This window comes from Balaenoptera borealis (assembly GCF_965194805.1).
Source record: "Balaenoptera borealis genome assembly, chromosome: 16".
Lineage (NCBI taxonomy): Eukaryota > Metazoa > Chordata > Mammalia > Artiodactyla > Balaenopteridae > Balaenoptera > Balaenoptera borealis.
Window position 1 is genome coordinate 58,339,384 of NC_138872.1, and position 23,162 is coordinate 58,362,545.

Consider the following 23,162-nt stretch of genomic DNA (forward strand, 5'->3'; position numbering starts at 1 on the left):
GGTCTGGGAAGATCCCACATGCCGCGGAGCAACTAAGCCCGTGAGCCACAGCTACTGAGCCTGCGTGTCTGGAGCCTGTGCTCTGCAACGGGAGAGGCCGCGACAGTGAGAGGCCCGCGCACCGCGATGAAGAATGGCCTCTGCTCGCCGCAACTGGAGAAAGCCCTCGCGCAGAAACGAAGACCTAACACAGCCAAAAATAAATAAATAAATAAAAATCTTTAAGGCCTTTAAAAAAAAAAAAAAAAAAAGAATAATGACTTCACAGTTGTTTGTGTAATGCCTACTACATGCCAGGCACAGTGATAAGTGTTTTACATATATACTTTCAATTAATTCTCCTACAGTATGAAGAAATGACTCTCTTTCTCTCTCTCTCGCTCACACGCTCTCTCTCTCTCACACACACACACACACACACACACACACACACACACACACACACACACACACACGGGCAGTTTAGAAAAAAAGTCTGAGTTCGGAGTGGTTAGTAACTTATACTTGGTAAGTATGTGGCTAATTCAAAACCAAGCTGGCACTCAGCCTGTGAACTTTTCTCCACTCTATTCTCTACCCTTCTTCCCACTAGCCACGCTGCTCCCAAGCTAATCCTTTGGCAAGAGCGTTTAGGTCTTAAAAACATCCACCTTCTCCCTTCTATGACCTCCTCCTTAATAAATGTAAAAGTGGAAGAGGAATCACACAAATGTGCACACACATTTTATCAACAATGAGAACCATTTATAAATTGCTTTCCATATGCCAGGCTCTAGCCTACAGGACAACAGTTTTCTTATCCCCATGTTACATCTGAGGGAGCAGACTTGGAGGAATCAAGTGACTTGCCCAAAGTCTTGGAACTAGGAGAGTTCAGATCAGGGATTCAAACAAGGCAGCCTGTCTCCACTGCCCACACTTTTTTTTCATCAAATTTTTTTTGGCTGCACCCCACGGTTTGTGGCATCTTAGTTCCCTGACCAGGGATCAAACCCGGGCCCTCAGCAGTGACAGCACGTAGTGCTAACCACTGCACGGCCAGGGAACTCCCAAGTACCCACACTCTTAACCATGATGTCATGCTGCCTCCGGAGGGGTCCCATCCGCTAGTGAACCGGAGACGTTCTTGGGACAGAACTGGACAGAGCAGCCTAGGTTCCATGCCAACAAAACAGTTAATGGTTTACCTTCACAGATCCAGGAGTTGCCAGCGATGTGCTCTGTGCTTGGTGAAGGAACAGATGTTTAATAACTCAGCAGTAGCAAGGAGGCGGTTACATAACATGGCTGAGCTATTTTTGAACTTTGGAAAATGCTGACTGCTCTTTTCAAAGTGCCTTCTGTAAAACCAGAATATTAAACATAAAGAACATTTCCCCTTTTCCCCACTTTTTTTTTTCTGAAACAAGAACAGACACAGGTCCATGGTAGGATCATTAACCCGGCAAGCAGACCCTTTGTACCTGGTCCATCACTGTGAGCAGTAAACCACTGTGACAATATTTTAACTATACAAACTCTGTGTGTAAGATTACAAGTAACGTCCATGAGGGCCACTGAGGGACACACCTAGTTAGCCCCAAGATGTAGAACTCAACCAGTCAAAGCAGGACCCCCGATCCCTCAGCAACTCACCATGAAACCATCAGGTGTGACTTCATCTGAACCTCTTCTGAAGCTATTTGCATCCTCCCTACTGCAGAGTGGGAGTGATGAGAGCTATCTGTTTACAGATGCTTTGCAAAATGAGACTTTTTAAACCAGCTGAAAATGTAACTTTTTAAAGCTTTAAGTGAGAACTCCTAACTCAAGCTGATGGGTCCGAATCAGGTTGCAGACACATGTGTTCTCTGCCTTCAGCTACCCGGACTGAAGATTCCTTACTGTCAACAACCTAAATGTCCATCAAAGGGGGGTGATTAAATAAAAGATAGAACACATACAACAGAATACAAAAAAGCAACTAAGATGAATACACTAGTTTTATATGTGTCCTCATAGATCATGCTTGAGCCATAGGTTGAGGTAAAGGAAATTCCAGCACATTAGATACCACTTATGATATTAAAAAGAACTACCCATTGGGTCTAAGGTCGCACTGTATCTATATCAAAAGTACAAAACATGCACATGGATTTAGATACATACCAAATTCACTGTGGTGTTTTTCTCTCTCAAGGAGAGAAAGGGGGAAGAGTGGGGCTGGGGAGAGGTATAATCAGGACTTCTACATTATCAGTAATGTTTTATTTCTTTTAAAAATTTGAAACAAATATGACATGTTCACTTTGTTCTCTGGGGTGAGTATGGGGGTGGGTGTTTCTTCAGACTCTGTACTTTTTTTTTTAACATCTTTATCAGAGTATAAATGCTTTACAATGGTGTGCTGGTTTCTGCTTTATAACAAAGTGAATCAGCTATACGTATACATATATCCCCATATCTCCTCCCTCTTGCTAGACTCCACTTTTTGTACTATTCTTTTTTTTTCTATGTTAAAAAAGTCCTCGTTACCTGAGTTTGTCTTTAGACGAATTTCCCCCATCTTCATCAGACTGTACATTCTTTGAGAAGTTATATGTTAATTCATGTATGATTCCAGAGGCTAGCACAGGGTTCACTGGATAGAAGGAGTGATGGATGGAGGATAGAGATATAGTGCCCTTAATCCTTTTCTCTTAAAAACTGCCTTCTTGGGGCTTTCTCCAGCTCATGGTCCTTGTCTTGCTTCGTAAGGTCCCACTCTTTCCTGGGTGGGCTTAAGGAACCCTGTGCTAGTGGGGAAGCGTAGCGAGGAACCCACACACTGGTTGAGCCCTACACACTGTGGCTGAGCGCCACCAGTGCTCCAAGGGTGGAGAGATGTTTCATTAAAACCAAGCGGCGGATGACGGCTTACCACGCTTAATGCATTACTTCTCTGGGGCTGAAATACCACCTACAACATTGCTGCATTCAAAGCGTAACTCCTGGAAATAGCACACCAGGATTTCACAGCAGTAGGATTTTTTTTTTTAAGGAGTGGAATTCAGGGTGGTCACTGGAAAGAGATCTGAATGTCTTGCCAATTATCCTTCTCAAATTCCTCTTCTTGTATATATTATATTTCAATTGCCCTACAATTGAGTTATGTTTCCATCAGAATTATACGAATATTCCAGCTGCAGGGCACTTATTATGGGAAGTAAGAATTCATTAGTGCAGCCCTTGTCTTTGGGCTGGCAGCAATCCTGCCTCTGTAAGACACTCCCATGACTCATACCAATTTATCCGAGTTCCTTCCTGATACCTGGACAATTATTAAAAATGCTGAAAGTAGCGATGTAGAAACAAGATCATTAAAGAGGAAAAGAGGAGAGAGGAAGGGAAAATTTCAAAGGACCATGATTTCCTAACCTAAGAGTTCATTTTTCAGATAAATGTCAATTTCAGGTAAAATCTTTAAACCTCCTCCATCACACACACACACACACACACCCCACTAGCCGCAGACCAGAGATTATCCCTGAACTGCAGTAGATTCAGAGTCCTAAAACCTTCCAGAGACATTTTAGAGTGATATGTTATTCTACTGATAATAAACTCACCTGGTCTGCTGACTATAATTTCTGATGACCAAAACAACTTCACTGCTCACTCTGACAGTCATTAAATAATTGCCAGGTGCTAGGCACCCATGCTAAGCGGCACTTTTCATGCATCACCTCATTTCATACTCAGGACAACCCCTAGAACATTGGTTCTCAATGCATGTTCCCCAGACCAGCAACATCGGCATCACCCAGGAACTTGCTAGAATTGCAAAATCGTAGAGCCCACTCCAGAGCTACTGAATTAGCAACTCTGAGCATGGGGCCCAGCAGTCTTGTTTTATCAAGCCCTCCCAGTGACTCTCATGCATGTTGAAGTGAGAGAACCACCGCCTAGGCGATCCCTGGTCCAGGAAAATCCTACATGCCGCAGAGCAACTAAGCCCGTGAGCCACAACTACTGAGCCCACGTGCCACAACTACTGAGCCCACATGCCTAGAGCCCGTGCTCCACAACGGGAGAAGCCACCGCAATGAGAAGCCTGCGCACCGCAACAAAGAGTAGTCCCCACTGGCCGCAACCAGAGAAAGCCTGCACGCAGCAACGAAAACCCAAAGCAGCCAAAAATAAATAAAAATTACAAAAAAAAGAAGAAACAAAAACAAAAACACCCCACCATTTTGCAATGAACAACTGAGGCCCAGAAAGGTAAAATGATTGTCCAAGTCACATGGAAAGTGGACAAGACAAGGTTTGAACCCTAACAAGTCCAACTCCACAGCCCAGTCCCTTAATCATGGTGCTACACTGCTCATTATCTGAAGAATGAGCATGGATTAAATCAGCAAACATCAGGCAAACACATGCAAAATGGGTGTAGGAGTGATCATTCTAAATCTCAACAGCTGAGCCAGAATGACGGCCCACAAAGAACAATGACACTTCTCGGAAACATAAAATTTAACTTAAATGTCCACCAAGATGGGAGTAGTTAACTAAATTATGATACAGCCATATGATGGAATACAATGCAGATTTAAAAGTGATGTTTGCCAAGATTTCCAACAGCCTACAAAAACACTTAGGCCATATGAAGGAAGGACATTCAGATGCAAACTCTGAGACTATGAGCACCAGTGTGGGCACTTTCCCCAACATGTAACGTGTTGGTGAGGATGTGGGAAGTCGAGTGATTTCACAAAATGCTAGTGTGAACATAAAACATATAGTTACTTTGTGGGACAATTTGGCAATAGACACTTAAATTTTAAAATGCACTTGTTCCGTGACCACAAAACTCTACTTCTTAGAATCAACCCTAGAAAAACACTTGCACATGTGCACAAAGAGACAGGTAAGGGTGATTATCACTGCAGTTTAGTTTCTAATGGAAAAAAATCTGAAACAACATAAATTTCTATTATTATGAAGATTGGATAAATAAATCATGGTATATCCCTATTGAGGAATGCAATGTGCAGTTTACAAAGAACATAGATATTCATACATATGTATCTATATATACACATACATATGTATATCTACATATATCTGTGCACATTCACATGCACATGTATGTATACCTACATCTGCATATATTCATGCATGTGTATATAGATAGGCATGTATATACATACATATATCTATATATACACACATACTTAAGATATAGCTATAGATAGAGGACAGATAGATAGACAACAGACAAACAGATCTCAAGTGTAGGTTTCCAGGGTATATTGTTGAGTAAAAAAAGTAAGTTGCAGAAAACCAAGGATGATGTTACTAAAAACAAAAGGAGATGAGACGAGAGGAAGAGGGGAGAGGAGAACAAACCAACAAATCCCACAGGCACACACACAACATTCTCTATTTTCAGTGCACATTTTCAGCAATGAGTTCATATCGTTTTTAGTATTTAAACAAACAACAACGACAAAACTCTGATGCCACTTTGGGGGACAAGCAAAGAGCCCCGCTTACTGGTGCAGCGTGTGCAGTGGGGCCTCCGGCTTCTCCATCTGCCCGTAGCAGCTGGCCTTGGCCTCGGGGATGTAGGAGAACTTGTCCACCATGGAAGATGCAGCGGTGCTCAGGACGCCCAGGCCGTCCCTCACCCTTGCCTCCAGGCTGTAGTCCCAGTCATCGTAGGAGACGGAAATGAGTCCCGATGGAAACTCTTTGGGGATGAGCTCCGTATTCCCTGAGACCAAGCTGGGGACGATCCAGAAGAAATCGTACCCGGTGAGGCCGAGGGAGCGGGCCTCACTCAGGATGAGGACGGCCTCGTCTTTGGAACAGTAGAGCAAGATGACGGAGGAGTGGATCTTCTTCAACTGGACTTGTGTCTTTGCATCCTCGAAGGACGTGTCCAGTGTGATCACGTTCTGCATGTCCCAGCCCACAAAGCTGTTGTCCACCGTGGTCTTGATGAAGCTGATGAAGTCCCTGTAGCCAGGGAAGATGGTGGTCACCAGGGAGAAAACATGCCAGTCATAATCCTGCATGATCTTCAGCATGACGGTGGCTTGCTGCTGGATGGACGCTCCAAACTGGAAGAAGGTAGACGTTGGATCCTGCCAACAGGTAAAAAAGAAAGCAAAACAGAGGATGAGGCCGAAGGCAGTTTATGCACAACCAACTGTCTTTGTTGGCTTAAAGAAGCTCCTTCCTAGAAGTGAGGGAAAATAAATCCCACATCTGTTCATTCACAAACATTCCTGAGCACCTACCGTATGCCAGGCTCTGGAACAGATACTGGAAACACAGGGATGAGAGAGGTCCCTGAACTTGGAGCCCACAGCCCGGAACAGTGAAGGACATCTGTTATTCTGCCAGCTTCATTTTCCTCTAGTTCATCCCACCACCACCCCTCTGGGTTCAGAAGGGTCCAACAGAATGAACTCTATCTGGCCCCCAAGCTCATGACTGGAAAATGAAGCCAATAGAAATAAAACAACATCAGGAAATAGAAGGAGGTTCCTGATGACATACTTGGGGCATCTGGAGTCAGTCGTGCCTGGAGCCATTTACTCTGGACCTGTTGGTTATGTAAGGCACAAGTTCCATGTGCATTTAAGCCAATTTTAGGAGAGTTTCTGTCACTTGAACTCTAGATTCCTGTGTAATATAGAGTATGATAAATGCTAGGTGGATATCTCTCTGTTCAATCAATACATATTTGTTGAACGCCTAATTACATGGCAACAACATGTTAGAGCTTTCGGAAATGATGATTTATAAGACAGACAGACATGGCCTCTGCCTTCACAGACGTGGAAGGAAAGTGAAGAGCAACGTCTATGGGCTGGGAGCCGAGAGAGGCATGAGGCGGTGTTGAAGGAATATCAGGTACAGAAGAGGGGAAACCAGTGGACAGTAAGTCAGAGAAGCCCTGAAGATACATCTTGACTGTTCCAGGAACTGGAGGTAAATGCATGATGGCCTGTGATGTGGGGGTGAGATGATGTTGAAGAGCTTGGCAAAAACCCCACCACGTACAGCCTCAGAGGCTATGTTAGACCTTATTCTGAGCATCAGGGCAAGATGCCGAATGTTCTTACACTGGGAAGTGACATGGCTACTTGTGTTGGGTTAAAGGGTCTCTAATAGTCCTAACATCTCCCCAAGTCATGATCTGATCATGAGAACAAACTTCCATTTAGAAAAAAAAGTGGGTGGTGTCCACAGTTGCACCATTTCCAAACTACCTGCACACTCCTTAACTCGTCAAATCCCATGATGATCTTATAAAGTTGGTATTGCTGGTTGGGGAAAATGAGGCTCAGAATGGTCCATGGCTAGTCAGCATCCAAACTCAGGTTCTGGTTCCACTTCCAGCCCCTTTCCCACCATACCACCACAGCCTTCCTGGGATCACTGAAGATCTGCATAGAGTAGGCGCTTAAACCATGTCGTGGACCCACTGGCATGGTGCAAAAATGCCAACTAAACAGAAAGTATGGCTCTGTATTATGGCAAAACAGGATTTGACAAATGCAGAGATATATTTTTTTCTGGGAACTGAAAGAATTCTCAAAGGGTCCTTATCATATTGCAGCCATGCTTGCATTCTGCATTCTGTATGTACCACGTGCATTTAATACACCCTCAATTGTACAAATATGGGGATTCCATTTCGTGTGTGTGTGCGTGTGTACGTGAAGAGTGGATGATTCCATTCATGTCTTTCAGAACGATACTTAGTAGCTGTGCATGTCAAGTCTTTCAACAAGTCTGCATAATCTTCCCTGTGGATGCTCACTGACTAGGAAGTTTTATCTGAAAGGGCTAAAGCTATAGTTCTTAGAAACAACCCCCTTTTCTAAAGTGCATGGAGTTTGGGGGATAATTTGAGTGCAGCATGGCCTGAAGGCAAAGAGAAAAAACAGGAATAAATGCCTTCTGGGCCCCTTCCAACATTACAGTTCTATGAATTTTACCTAATTAAATCAATTAAATGGGGTAACATTTAAAGACTTGGGATAATTATCTTTTCCCCTACAGTAGCTTTTGGAGAAATCCAATATTCTTGGATTGATTAATCACTTTAAATCACGCCTCAACAAGGCGGTGAACTGCTTAAGGGCAGGGATTTTGCTGGCCTCAACTCTCTGTCCCCAGAATCTGGCAGAAGCCTTGGCACACGACCCGTCTGGAGATGGAGGGTGAGGGAGTGCATGAGTGAATGAATGTGTGAGTGAAGCTCAAGAGAAATGCCCTTGGTGTAAACACAAAGTGAAAGGGGAGAATTCAGTATCCAAGGCTGTATTTTTTTTATATGGCTCTCGAATGTCATGTCCGAAAAATAAAAACTTTCAACATTATCATCCCACTATCCTGAGGAACCACGTCACCATCCAAGGCCCAGATATCTTTAGTGTGTCCTTTATTGATAAGGAGGAGAATATATAAGTCCTGTGAGCCTCAACAGCTGCCCATAAAGCCTCATGAAATACCCTGAAAGGCAACAACATAAAGAATCCACGAGCAGGAGGCGGCACGGAAGTGCAGTCTCCAGACAATCAGAGTCATCAACCTCAAGCACCGTCAGGTGTCTCCTGGGATGGACTGAAAAGTTCCAAGCTTACTTACAAAAGAAACGTAATAATTCCCATGCAGCAAGGATGCCTCTGAGGAAGCCGGTCACCAGACTTACCTTATGACTGCAAAAGGCGATGGAATCAGCATCTTGCCCTGAGCGCGTGAGGAACGGAGAAAGTTCTCAGGCGGACATATGCTAACGGCACAGTTGGAACCCAATAAAAAGGATCTCTGAGACAACCTACTACCAGTTATCCCATTTCTTTGGCATAACTGGTATTGGTGAAGAGGTGGAGGTCAAACATGCTAGATGTGGGAGTTGATGGTGTTTGGGATGCTCCAACACCCCTGCTCTATGTACTATGAGTTAGACATTATTATATCCATGTACGTGTATCCATGAGCACAGAGCAGAGCTGTAAGCAAATGCAGCCTTATCTGGCTCTCTACGTAGAGAAAGGAGGACATGGCTACACATTAAACTTCAGAAAGCAGATAGATAATTATAGGGATAGCCATTCAATAGCCAAGAGCTGGCTTGGCACAAGCCCCCTGTGAAAGAGTATGTACAAACCTCTTGCCCTGTGCCATCCCCACTGTCCTGCCCAAGCTGAATCTCTCCTGTTACCCTCTTCTGATCCCCATTAATCTCTTCCCCCCAGAACGGATAGCAGTGTAACTTCCGGGATCAGACTGCCCAGGTACCAATCCAAATTGTGTAGCCTTGTGAAGAGTCACCTCACCTTTCCAAGCCTCAGTTTCCACATCTGTACAATGGGTATGGCAATGGTAATAATTATACCAGCTAACATGCCAGGAGTACTTTGTAAGAGTCATGTGGCTCAACACTTTCTATGTCGTATCTCATTTAATCCCACCCCCAACAATCTTGCTAAACTGGTACTAGTATTATCCCCATTTTACAAATGAATAAGTAGACTCAGAGGTAGAATGATTTTTTCAGAATCACACAGGTAATGAATCTTTCAGGCAGGTTTGCCTGCCTGAAAGATTCCAAGCTTTTCACCCCTCACTAACCTATTGCCAATGATAGCACTTCCTCATCAAGTTGTAAGAATTAAATGATCTCTCTGTATAAAATCACCCAGTGCAGTACCCATCAAATATCATGTGCTCTACAAATGTAGTCACTATTATTTTCACCCACTATTATTCAATATTTTCGCCCTGGGTCAGGAGTTCTGGTGTCTCACATCAGGGGTTTATGATACCTGTCCCTCTAAAACACGCAGTTCACTCCTGACTTGAGCATCTCAACAACTCGCCTTGTTCACGGCTGCCTGACTGAAATCCCTAAAGCACAGCTTTAATCACACCACTCCTCTCCTCTATAGTCATCAGTGGCTCCCCCAGACCTATCACATTCAGTTCAGACTCTAGTTTACCCCTCCATGCACACCAGTCAAACTTCATAGTTGGAATAACACGGGCTCTGGGGTCTATCAGACCTGAGCTCACGTCCTGGTTCTGCATTAACTAGCCATGTGACCATGGGTAATTACCTAAACTCTCTGGATCTGAGTTTCTTTGCTTATGGAATGGGCATCGTGAGCACCATCCCATAGGGTTGCTGTGAGGATAGGATGAACCAGAAGGAGTAAAAGGCTCATTGATCCATGTCTGACTCCAACAGTTTAGGGACCCCTCTCCTCATCCTCTGTCCTCTAGACCACATGGACACTGCCAGAAACCTAAGGGGATCGGATCCTTATCCTATTTAAAAAATGGTATCTCCAGATCTACTGACATGCTAATTTCACATTCCCTCCTCCCTCCTCAAACCAGCCCATTCATCCTGAGCCCAAGGGAGCTGCATGAGGAAAAGGAAGTGATGAGTCACGCTTTGGAGAGAAACCATCGCCAATGTCCTTTATGGACCTCATGCAGTTACCCTACACCACTTTCACTTCCATTGGCATCTGAAACCTAAGCTTCCAAAACCACTGTGGTGTCTACTGTATACCTCTCGGAGGGATGAAAGCAAGTAGTTATTTGCAAAACATAACTGCACAGCGAGGCACTGAAGAGGCTCACGTTTAGCTTTGGGATTTTCTAAGGTGGTTTTAGGGACTGGCAGGGGGTAATGGGGGAGTCTGGCCGCACTCCCAGGACCTGGCATCTGACACGCCAAATGGCCCTTTGTTTCAAGGTCCTGCACGTTCTTCCCGGTTCTTAGCTGGATAGCAGAGGCTGACCCTCCCGCACTTACCTCCTCCCGCCATGACAGCCCGCCCTTTCGGGTTCCACAGATCAGTCTGACCACCTCTGGCACCGGCTTCCTTGGCAGTGTGCAGCCGGGGGAGAGGAACAGATTTCAGACACCCACTTTGGTTCTGAAGCAAAAGCAGTGCCCTCCCCAAGCTCACCGCTCTGCAGAAGCAGAACAAACTGTTTTAAACACAGAGTCAGGGAGGAAGGCAGGTGTGGGATTCTGGGTGTCTGCTTTCAACTCTGTGTTCCAGTCCCGGGATCAGTGAGGTTCTAGAATTTTCCAGACCTTGCTGAGTCCCCAGGGTGAGACCTGACTCCAGGGGTATCAAGGTCTGATGTTTAAAAGAGTCTAAAACCAACTTTAATTTCACTTGCCCATTTATAAGGCTCTAAAGGACACCCACGCTCATTATCCCTTTAACTCCAACCACCTAAGAGATGAGGCGCTGCCGGTGGTTATAACCCTCTGGACGGTATTTCTCACGAAGACACAGGAAGAGAGGTTGAATGATTTTCTTCAAATCCACACGGCCCCACGCGACAACAGCTCAGTTACTGCAAGATGCCATCCAAGGTTCCTTTGCACACACCAGGAGCTTTCATTCCTGGCTGCACAACAGAATCCCTTGGAGAGTTACCAAAAAAACACCAAGGCTCGTGCTCCATGCCAGTCCAACTGAAACTGAATTTCTGTGACCTGAGTATATGGACTCCAAAGCTGATTTATTTGTTTTTCTCTGTCTCCTCTCAACAGCAGGATGAGCGTTATTCAAGTTAGTATCTTCAAAGTCTAGCACCATGTCTGACACACAGTAGGGGCCCAGGAAATATTGGGTGAGAAAATAAATGAGCAGGAAACTCATTCCCAGGAAGCAAGAGAAAACTGGCTGCTGCTGTCAACCCTGCACCCTTATTTTAGCTTATTTTCCTCTGCCTGTCAGGGTGAGCACCAAAAAAAGGACAATCTTGCAAGGGGCCCGACAAAGATCTTGAAGGACTCCTTGGGAATTTGCTTTTTGCCTTGCTAAGCCCCGAGGTACTTTCTGCTACTCTTATTGTGTATTAACTGAGCTTTTAAACATATTTTATTTCATTTTCCATGGATGAGAGGAAAAGTAAAAGTGTCAAACTTGATGAGCCTGAGGATTCTCATGAATAGCATTCTCATATACATATAAGCTGGATCTGTTTCACTAGAGGATCTTTATCCCCTCATCAGCCATCCTCCGCCTCCTCCATCATCATCATCATCATCATCATCATCACCATCACCATCATCACCATCCATGATCATCACAGCCATCATATCCACCCATCCTCCTCCTCCTCCTCCTCCTCATCATCATCATCATCACCATCACCATCATCACCATCCATGATCATCACAGCCATCATATCCACCCATCCTCCTCCTCCTCATCATCATCACCATCATCATCATCATCACCACCACCATCATCATCATCATCATCACCATCATCACCATCACCATCATCACCATCCATGATCATCACAGCCATCATATCCACCCATCCTCCTCCTCCTCATCATCATCACCATCATCATCATCATCATCATCATCACCATCATCATCACCATCACCATCATCACCATCCATGATCATCACAGCCATCATATCCATCCATCCATCTCCTCCTCCTCCTCCTCCTCATCATCATCATCATCACCATCATCATCATCATCACCATCATCATCACCATCATCACCATCCATGATCATCACAGCCATCATATCCAAGCATCCTCCTCCTCCTCATCATCATCACCATCATCATGGTCACTATCAAAATTAATATTAATTTGGTCTATTCTATATGTAGCACAATGTGGCATACAGTAGGAAGTATTATTATGACCCCTGTATTACAGATTAAAAACACACGCTCAGAGACTGTAACTTGCCCAACCCACATAGCTAGTACATGGCAGCGGGAGGATCCAAGACTAGGCGATCCAAATCCAAAATCTGGTTGCTTAGCTACTGGGAAATACTGATTCCAGGTATGCAGAACAAAGTATGTGTGTGTGTGTGTGTGTGTGTGTGATGAATATCACCACTTAATCTTTCTTGAGGCACCCAACTAGAAAAGAAAATCCCTCAGAAATGGGCAACCAGTAGCAATGATCTCACATCAACTGTCTATCAGGAGACGGGAACAGAGTGGGGAAGTCATACCCAGGTGCCATTCCCCAAAAGCACATCAGTTCCACCACCCACAAACACAAAATTCCACTCCAAGCAACCTCCACTCATTGGACCATTTTATGATTTGTGTTCTACTTCCCACTTTGCTTCTCTCAGGAGCAAATCCGCTGGCATTTGTCTGAAGTAACCTAACAACATCTTTCTCCGCTCTATCCTCCTCTCTCTTCAAATGAGAAGTTTAATCTTAGGTTTCTGGTGACTATTGGGTCCCTAGGTAGGGGAGCTGTCCAAGGTAGCTGAAGTGCTTTGATTCAGAGACCAGGAGAACACGTGAGTTAATAAACACAGGCTTAACTCAGAGTCCGTGCAATAGTCTCTTAGACTAGAGTGGGAAGGATGGGTACTAGGCAAGACAATTACAAAGAAGAGCACTATGATTTGGGGTGGAGCAAGGAATGAGCCACACAGAGCGACCAAGCTTTCAACCTCATTCTGTCCTGGGTTTCCAATACAGCACCTACTGGTCACATATGACTATTTACACTGAAATTTAAAATATGAAATACAATTAAATATTTGGCTTCTCAGTGACACTAACCACATTTTAAGAGCCCCAAAGTCTTTAAACTTTAAAGCTTATGCTCTCCCACCCCTACCAGTCCTACCCCTAAAGATGCCAATCCAGTTGGTCTGAGACGGAATCCAGGATATTTCTAATTCCCTGGGTAAGTCTAATGTGCAGCCAAGATTGAAAACACTAATCCAAGCCTTCAGTATCCAACCCTGTAGCTATGTATCAGCTCACCTGGGGAATTTTTTGTACCTTTAGATTTCCAGGCTCCAAGCCATGTCCACTGAATCAGAATCTCCACTGAGGAGCCCGAGGTTATGCATTTGCCCCTGAAAGTGCTGATGAACAGCAAGACTTGCTACTGCCAAGTCCAACTCCCTTATTTTCAAGGTGAGGAAACTGAGGCTCCAGAATCTTGGATGACTTGTTCCAAATTTCACGTAAATCAGTGGGACAGCAGTAACAGACATGGTGGGTGTCTCACCTCCTAATTTGGTGCTCTCTTTGCTGTGTCTTGATGCCATCGTGTGTGAAGCGTTTTCTGCAAAGTGAACCCACAAGGGATGGGGAATGTGCAGGAGGAACATGGCTTTGCTGACAGCTTGCCTGGGATCTGCTTCTTACTGGAAGTGGGTATTTTAACCTAAGCCTCTATTTCCCCATCTGAAAAATGGGAATGATAATAACAGTCACCACCTTAAAGGGTTGCTGTGCATATTTTGAGAAGTAATGTACATAAAGCACTTGGCACATAGGAGGGGCTCAGTCAAGGTGAGTTGGTGTTAGTGGTGGAGATGGTAGCCTTGAATGTCAAGCCTCAAGTCTCACATCCACTACGGGTTCCTTACTACCCCACTTCCTACATATTCCTAACCTTCTGAGTTTCCGGCACCTTGATCTTTACAGCCCAGCCCTCAGCCCTGACTGTGTGTGGTTGCCTAGTTGCTGAGAAGCATGCATCTCGCCTGCCCTTCAGACTAGAATTCTTGAGGGCAGGACCCCACGCCCTTCTGAGTCCTCCTCAACACCTTGCATGGCACTGAGCCACAGCTCTGGGAATGAAACTGGGAGTAGCATTCGGAGTCTGCAAGGCTGCCAGTGGGCAGAAAGGGAGACTAGTACTGTAAGTATTTAAGTATTTGACTTGCCAGAACTTCTGCTCTAGGAAGAGGCATTCATCTATTAATTGCCTTTCATTCATTTGGTCACTATAACAAACTCCCACTATGTGCCAGGCACTGTTCTAGGGAAGGGAATCTAGGGAAGGAGGCGACCAAAGTGAAGATCCCCACTTTTACGAAGTTTACATTCTTATGGGAGGAGATAGACAAGGAAGAAGGAAATCAGTAGGATGATTTCAAGGAAATCAGATGATGCAACAGTTCAGGGGTGGAGTGGAGAGGAGCACCCCTTCCGATCATCTGGTCTGACACATCAGAGCTGATCAAAAGAACGTGAAGGAGGAGTTGTCAGCCAGACAAAGCTGAGGAGTGAGGTGGGGGCAAGGAGAGCCGTCCAAGCAGAAGGAGCCTCGTGCACAAATGTAGGAAAGGGTTTGGCAGGCTCTGGGAACAGAAGGAAGATCAGAACAGCTGCAGTTTAATCAGCAAAGGAGAGGGTGGTGAGATGAGTTAGGACAGGAAGCAGAGGCCACATCACACAGTGAGAGCTCTGAAGATCATGGCAAGGGGTCTGGATTTAATTCCTAGATCAATTTTTTTTAAAACATCTTTATTGGAGTATAATTGCTTTACAATGGTGTGTTAGTTTCTGCTTTATAACAAAGTGAATCAGTTATACATACACATATGTTCCCATATCTCTTCCCTCTTGCATCTCCCTCCCACCCTCCCTATCCCACCCCTCTAGGTGGTCACAAAGCACTGAGCTGATCTCCCTGTGCTATGCAGCTGCTTCCCACTAGCTATCTATTTTACGTTTGGTAGTGTATATATGTCCATGCCACTCTCTCACTTTGTCCCAGCTTACCCTTCCCCCCTCCCCATATCCTCAAGTCCATTCTCTAGTAGGTCTGCAGCTTTATTCCCGTCTTGCCCCTAGGTTCTTCATGACCATTTTTTTTTTCTTAGATTCCATATATATGTGTTAGCATACAGTATTTGTTTTTCTCTTTCTGACTTACTTCGCTCTGTATGAGAGTCTCTAGGTCCATCCACCTCACTACAAATAACTCAATTTCGTTTCTTTTTATGGCTGAGTAATATTGTTCCAAACAATTCCTCTGCTAAATGCACCATTAGTATCTCCCAGCAGGGCAGCTGGGAGAGGATCTGGGACTTTGGGGATGTTGGAATTTCATGTGAGCTAGCCCTGTTCTTCCCTTTGGAATTCTGATCTGTGCCAAGAGGGGAGCCTCCCTTGAAGATGCAGTAAGGCGCATAAATGCTTGCTATATTGTTTAGTCAACTGGTACCCTAACCTTGAATAGTGTGGCTAGGACTCCCACATCTGCCTGGGCCTTCCAGAGCTTGTCCCAGTTCACCATCCAGAGTCAAGCCCTCCCTCTAACATATATCGCAATGCTGGAGGAGAGAATACACACATGCACGGAGAGATGTATTCCTTGATTCCAGCTGCAACTAGCTTAGGACAGCCCAACATACTCTACATTCATCAGAACCACATGGCGATTGCTGCTCTTTGACCCAGTCCTGCTTTCTAGATCATTAGCAGGGCTGGCCAAGAAGAGACACCTGCTGAGATTCAGGCCCTTATTTCTATGCGAGGACACAGCAAAGGCCCAAGCTGGCTTCACCTGGGGTTCTGTCAAACTGCGGGTGAGCATCTGACTCAAGGCTTCCAAACAGGGTCATTAGCGATTACGGATTGTCTGAGGCTAGGTCCAGCCATCCTCACAGAGAAAGCCAGAGGGAAATTCTACCTGATCAGATCATTGAGGCAGGTCTCCAAGGAGCTGATGAACCCAAGTACATGAGAGCATCTTTTTTTGGAGGTCCCAACTGTAACCGGGCTACTGAACTTTCTCTGTGCACCTGAAGCTATTTTTTTTTCAGATTCCTTTTCTTAAAGAAGAACAAGCAGCCTCCCTGAGCCTCATCATGGGTATGCGCCATTCTGGCCACTGAGCATCTGTTCTTCCTTTACTGGTCGTAGTGAGTTTCCATGGGGAGGCATCCTTTCCCCTTTCTCAGTCAAACCAATTGGCCCATCCAATTCTCGTAGTGCCATCAATTAGTTCAGGGGTAGGAACATGTCCTAACTGGTACAATCAGAGTGATTCTTAGGATTTGTGCGAAAAGTGACTAGGAAAAGACAGTTTCCCTTATTGTTAGATTTGAACCTGGAAGGATGTTCAGCCAGAGTTTCTGGCAGCCATCCTGCCACCATACACCATCCTGAGAAGGAAGTCATCAGAGCCAAAGGCAAAGGTGAAAGGAGGAGAGTTACCAAGTCCTGACATCATTGTTGAGCACCTTGTTCAAGACATACCTGAAGCCAATACCCTTGTTGTCACTGTATGTCCCAATTAATTGCCAATTAACTACCTCATTTTACTTAAGCCAATTTGAATTAGTTTTTCTGTCACTGGCAACCAAAGATTTCTGACGTCACTTTAGCTAGGGAAAAAAATGGAGAATAACGTGATTCATTCTTCACTCATCTTCTGAATTTAAATCAGAAGCATCCAAGATACAGGGTGGAGCGTTTCCCTTCACCATCCTTCTCTTTTCTGATCCTGTTTTTTCCCCAGGGCAGCCGCCTCTCTCCACTTATCTCTCCCTTCCTTGCATGAGCTATTCATCATTCCTTTATTTTGGGGGTATTTTGTTTTGTTTCATTTTTCTTTCATATGCTGCTGAGATTGGTTTCCTCTCAGAGAGTCTGACAGCCACGCTGCCATGACCCAGATGAAAGACATGACAAGTTGCCACCAATAATAATCACTTGTCATTAAGCCGTTCCAGCGAGGAGAAAAAGCAAACAGGTCCCTTTCATTAAGTTCCCGTCTCTGGCTGTCACACACAGAGGGGACTGAAGGAGGCAACTTTATTTTTGGAAAAAGGAGAATCTCAGGTTTTCCCATAACACTTGGTAGGGGCAGGCCCTGGAGGTAAACATTATAGTAGAAATGTCCTCTTCAAAATGCCCCACTGTTCCCTAAGAAATGTCTATGAACAACTCTGAAAGCTGAGCTTCAAGAAGAAATTGCTTCTTCCTTTGGGAATCTCGATGTGCATGTTATTAAACGCACAGACATTGACGCCAAATAGACCAAGGGTTCAAGTCTTGGTTCTTCTTGCTAATGTCAGGGTCCTGGGGAAAACATGTCCTATCTTCGAGCCTCCATTTTCTCATTTTCAAAATGAAGGGAATTTTAGTCCCTACTTGAAAGAGGTTGTTGTGATTGAGATAATGCACGCATAGCTCTCAGCACATACCAAAAGCTTGATGAATGAGAGCTGGGATTACCGTGGCCGTTGTCATGAGGAAAAAACCAACCACAGTGATGACAATGAAAGCCAAGCCCCAAGACGCTACAACCCACGAGCACAGCATTAATGAGAAGACAAGCAGTTCCCCTGTGGCTCTTTCCCACGTTTCCTAAACGTCCTAATCATGACACCACCCCTTCAAAGGAGCTCTTACTGTGTGCCAGGCATGAGCTGAGAGCAGGTGACAACTCATCCCAGTGTTAAAACTGAAAGTCCCACATCCCTGGAGGCCCTTAGGTCCTGGGCAAATCAGGATGACTCCTCAGCCACGCAGAGAGCTTTTAGTGCATTTAGTCCTCACACTAACCTTTCAGGAAAGGTATTAATATTCCTGTTCCCATTTTGCAGTTGAGGAAGTTGAGGATACAGAGAGATGCTTCTTTACTTTAATGAGCGTAGGAACCACTGGGGGCTCCTGCTCCGCTGCAGACTCGGGCTCAGTGGTTACAGACGGGGCATTGCTAACAAGCTCCCAGGTGACACTGATGCTGCTGGCCCATGGTCCCCCAGGGGCTGGCAGAGCAGAGGCTCAGACCTACAGGTCTGACCTCATAGCAGGCTTCAGCCATGATGCCAGGCGGCCTCTGTCTTCCAGGGAACAGTGGGGAGGGATGCAAGACGGTGTCTGTTGTCTGACATCCTCACCCCTGTGTGTTTCCATCGGCCTCCCTGGCTGAGACAGCCACATGTCACAGCCTGTCAGTCCCATCATCTTATCCCGACAAAGCACTTTCAGGTAGAGGCTGTGAGTCAGAGCTTACTGTGCGGGAAAGAGGAAGAGGGGAGGCGCCGGGCGAACCACCCCACTCCCAGGAGAGCTGGAGCCACCCCAAACCAGGCGAGCACAGAGAGGTCGCTACCATTCAGGCGCTGCCCACGCCCACCTACTGGTGGGAACCAAGTCCCCGGGAATGCAGCGCCCCCTCCTGCACGCTGGCCCTGCTGCTCTCACACTAGAGTGAGTGGCTGAGTCCCTCTGAGCCTCCGTGTTTCCACCTATAAAATGGACCTAGTGGGACTCTGGTTCCCTGGAGGGGTGCCCGGCCATCCATGACGTGGTGACTCACAGGAGCTCTGTGAACTGCAGGGTGGGGACAGGTGTGCCACCCGTGGGTAGAGAGCGAACCCTTGCCGCCTCCTCTCTCCCCTCCTCCCCCTTCACCCCCACGGTGCTCCCAGAACACACTGTCCAGGCCTCAACTGTTGATCTCGTCACCAGGTATTCAGAGTGTCTATTTAAATATCTGTCTCCACGCAACTAGATTAATGCCAATTCCTCTCTGCAGGAACAGCACCAGGCCAGCTCCTGTACACAGTGGGGCTCAGAACACAACACATTAGCTGAAGGTGTAAGTCAGTGGGGGGTGGGAAGGAGGGAAGGAGGAAGGAGGGAAGTAAGGGGGTTGTGGGTAAGAGAGAGGGAAGGAAGGAATGAATGAATATTCAGTGAGAAAGAGTGGCTGACTCATGGGCATGGCCATGGAGTTGGGAGGCAGGGTTTAAGTGGGTCCTGCTGGAATGGGGGGGGTGAGATGAGGGAGCTGGGAGGCAAATCTGAGTGTCTGAAGTACAGGAATCCTTTGCTACCCGAACTCTCATGATCTGAAGGCAGAAAACAAATTGGGGCTGGGGGATTGGGCTGGTATTCATGTTGTCTGAACTCCTGCTACTTGCTCTCCAGAACTCAGGAACCAAACAGATTCAGACAAAATGATAACCCTCTCTATCCAAACTCAGCAACGCACTGTTTCCCTTCCCAATCCCTACCTCACTCCCAAGCCCCCTTTTCTGCCCTCTCTGCCATCACAGACCTTCAGCAAAAGAAGCCAGACACCAAAGACAACCTACTGTGTGACTCCATTTACATGGCACGTCCACAGCAGGCAAATCCATAGAGACAGAAAGCAGGTGAGTGGTTGCCAGGAGCTGGGGACAGAGAGGAATGGGGAGGGACTGCTAATGTGCATGGGGTTTCCGTTTGGGGTGATGAACAGTTCTGGAAATAGACAGTGGTTGTATAACACTGTGCAGGTAACTGTGCCATGGAATTGCACACTTTAACAGAATTACAATGGTAAATCTTGGTATATGTATTTTACCACCATTTTTAAAAATACCAAGACAAATTAATAAAGCAGGCAAGCAGGGCCTGCAGCTGAGGCTGGATGCTTCTCCTAGGTCCCTTCAATCTTGCAGCTGGTGTGATGGGGTCCCTTAGGGAGCCCTCGGACCTCACGGTCGCTTGAGGCAGTGGCCCGGCTGGAAGGAAGGGCCTCCTGGGAGTCTAGTAGGGCGCAGGCGGCCATCCACACGTTCCTGCTCTTCCCGGGTATCCGAAATCCCCCAGCAGCCTTGTGGTCATCCGTCACCCCCGACGTCACGGAGCATACGCTTCAGTGGCTGTGACAACAGCCTTCTCTAGACAGGGCTAGCAAGCAGGCTTGGTTCTTCCTGTTCTTTAACACACTCAAGCAGGATGGTATAATTGTTTTGCAAGAGTACAGACCCGGGAGAATTGCAGGAGGTGACCTGCTGCAGTGGACGGCACACAGGTTTGGGGCATGAGACACACCACGTTCAAACCTCCATTCTCCAGCACACCAGCTCTGTGGCCTTGAGAAACTGACTCAGCATCATTAAGCCTCCATTTCCTCTACTGTGAGATGGGAAAAGCAATTGCCACCTCCCTGGTGGATTAGATGAGGTCATGTACGCAGACCTGTCAGCACAGCACCTGACCCACAGTGGCCGCTATCTACTGGTTAATTTATTCCATGCTAGTCCCTTTCTCCACATTAACTGATTTAATCATTAGCACAAGCCCAGGGAGTTGGCGGTATTAATGTCGAAGTGAGTTAATTTGAATTCTGTTGGATTCCAAAGCCCTTGCTCTCCACCGCCGGCAACGTGCACCTTCCTCTTCATCAATGTTTGCTTTCTTTCCTCGACCCAAGGCAAGCTCCTGTGGCATACATTCAACTATTGCCTAAAGATCACCCCTTCTCAGCACAGTGCTGGTCACTGTTGGCTTCTTCCTTTAGAAGTCATGTTTCCACAGCAGATGTATGAGCCCTGAACTAATGCCAAATTATTTAGCAACCCTATCTACCCCACTTTACTTGGGTATAATATTCTGCTTACTAATCACTTCCCTGTGAAGCTAACAGAATACAGAGTTTCCTGGACTGTATGTAGACCTAGGCATCTTAAGAGCATCGGGCTTATTCATCTCTCATACACTTGGAGACCAGCGGACCAAACACAGAATACCAGAGGCCTCTTTAACAGGGCAATGCTAAATTCTCCCGTGCACCGTTACGTAGAGGCACATGACAAAAAGCTAACATTTGTTTGTTCCCTCCTGACAAGGGCTAAGTCAAGACCTATTTGAAGCTCAAAAAAAGAGTATGAATTAACGCGACCAGAGTTCATCATCACAGTTGAACTCCAAGCACAAAAGGAATTAGGAACGGAAACAAGGGGTGAGAAGGGAGATATTTTAACAGAAAAATTGATGGGTTGAGTGTTCTCTGGAGAAGTGACATAAAAGGGAAAATTGAATGTCAGCTTCTGAAAAGGGTTCCAAATTACTGTACACAACTGATGATGGTCCATTTGCGTTCCTGCTCAGCCCTGGCGCCTCCCAGATACAACCAGTGCAGGTTCCACAGGACCCCAAGTCAGCTCTTCAAGCTCAGGGAGGTCTGTCCTCTCCAACATCACTGAACACAAAAGAGACTCCTGTTTCAGGGTCCCAAAGGCAAGGGAAGCCCTGACACACTTTGCCCACTGACCGCCCAGCCCTTCACCCCCATGTATCTCATACTTTCTGCAACCTTCGTGGAAACCATGAGAAATCAGAAGACAGTTCTTTCTTCCCATTTTATATATAAGAAAATTGAGGCTTGGGGCGGGGGAGGCTCACTGACCTCCTAGACTCACTCAGAGAGAGAGAGAGCGCCATGCTCGTGATATACCTCCAATGCTGAAGAATGGGGATCCTCAGTTCTTCCCTCTGGACATCCCTTTTTCTTTACAGAGAACAAATAAAATTTAATTGTGGCCTGCTCCTAAGAACATAAAGGAAGTAATGGCCAGCAGATTGAGGGAGGGAGGGAGGGAGGAAGGGAGGGAGGGAGGATGGAGTGACACAGAAATGGAGTGAAAAAAAAGAGATGAGGAGCTAAGGGTTTCTGCGGTTGATGAGAAGAATCCACTGAAAAATTTTAAGCAGAGATGTGACATGATCAGATTTTTGTCTTCTGAAAGGACCACCCTGGCTACAGCATGAAGAACGCCTTGGAGGGAGGAAAGAGTAGAGGCAGGAAGAGCAGGTCAAGAAGCCACAGAAGCAATCCCAGAAAAGGAGGGAAAGACCTGAACTTGGATAGTGGCAGTGGAGATTAAAAGGAGGAGAAAGATTCAAGAGATGTTTAGGAGACAGATCCTGTTGGCTTTGGCAACAAACAGATGGGACTGGTGGGGCCGGGGGTGTGGAGGAGAGGGAGGACGTGAGGAGGAGGGCCAGGTGAATGAGATGTCACTTACAAAGGTGGGGAACTGGTGAGGGACCTTGCTTTCTTCCACACAGTTGTATCCCTGCCTCCTAGCACCATGCCTGACATAGAGTAGTGGCTCAGTAAACGTTTGCTGAATGAACGAGTGAGCAAGGTAGACAAGCAGGCACCGGGAGGAGAGGGGGGAACTAGACACGGAACGCAGTGAGGGACTGGATGCGTGTGAGACTTCCATGTCGGGAAGCCCAGCAGGCAGCGGGATACGCAGGCAGATCAGGAAAGAGGTTAGGGCTGGGGTGTGAGATTCGGGAATCGTCCATCTGCAGGGGGTTGACAGCTGTGTTGACATCTCCTAACACATGCAGAAAGAGAAGAGCCTTGAGGACTTTAGGAGAAAATCAGAAAGCGTGAGCTAGCAGAAAGAGAGATACACGGAAAGGAGACCGAGTGGGCATGCAGGTGAGGTACAAGGAGAAAGCAGGGGAGTTTTAAGTCTTAGAAGCCAAGAGGGTAGAGAGCTTGATGATGGAGGGAGGGGTGGGGGGCCTCTAAAGTGTCCAGGAGGACAAAGACTGAACAGGATGGCTGCACAGGGCCGGGAGAGGGTCACTGGGGGCTCTAGAGTGA

General features: G+C 46.3%; 1 protein-coding gene across 1 annotated transcript in view; it reads right to left on the reverse strand.

Annotated features, from left to right (window-relative positions):
- Positions 1 to 23,162, reverse strand: part of GRIN2A (glutamate ionotropic receptor NMDA type subunit 2A) — a 387,714-nt gene that overhangs the window by 169,611 nt on the left and 194,941 nt on the right. The window contains exon 4 of the mRNA XM_082360749.1: positions 5,515 to 6,107. Within this exon, the coding sequence (XP_082216875.1) occupies positions 5,515 to 6,107 (593 nt within the window). The remainder of the gene's footprint in view (positions 1 to 5,514; positions 6,108 to 23,162) is intronic.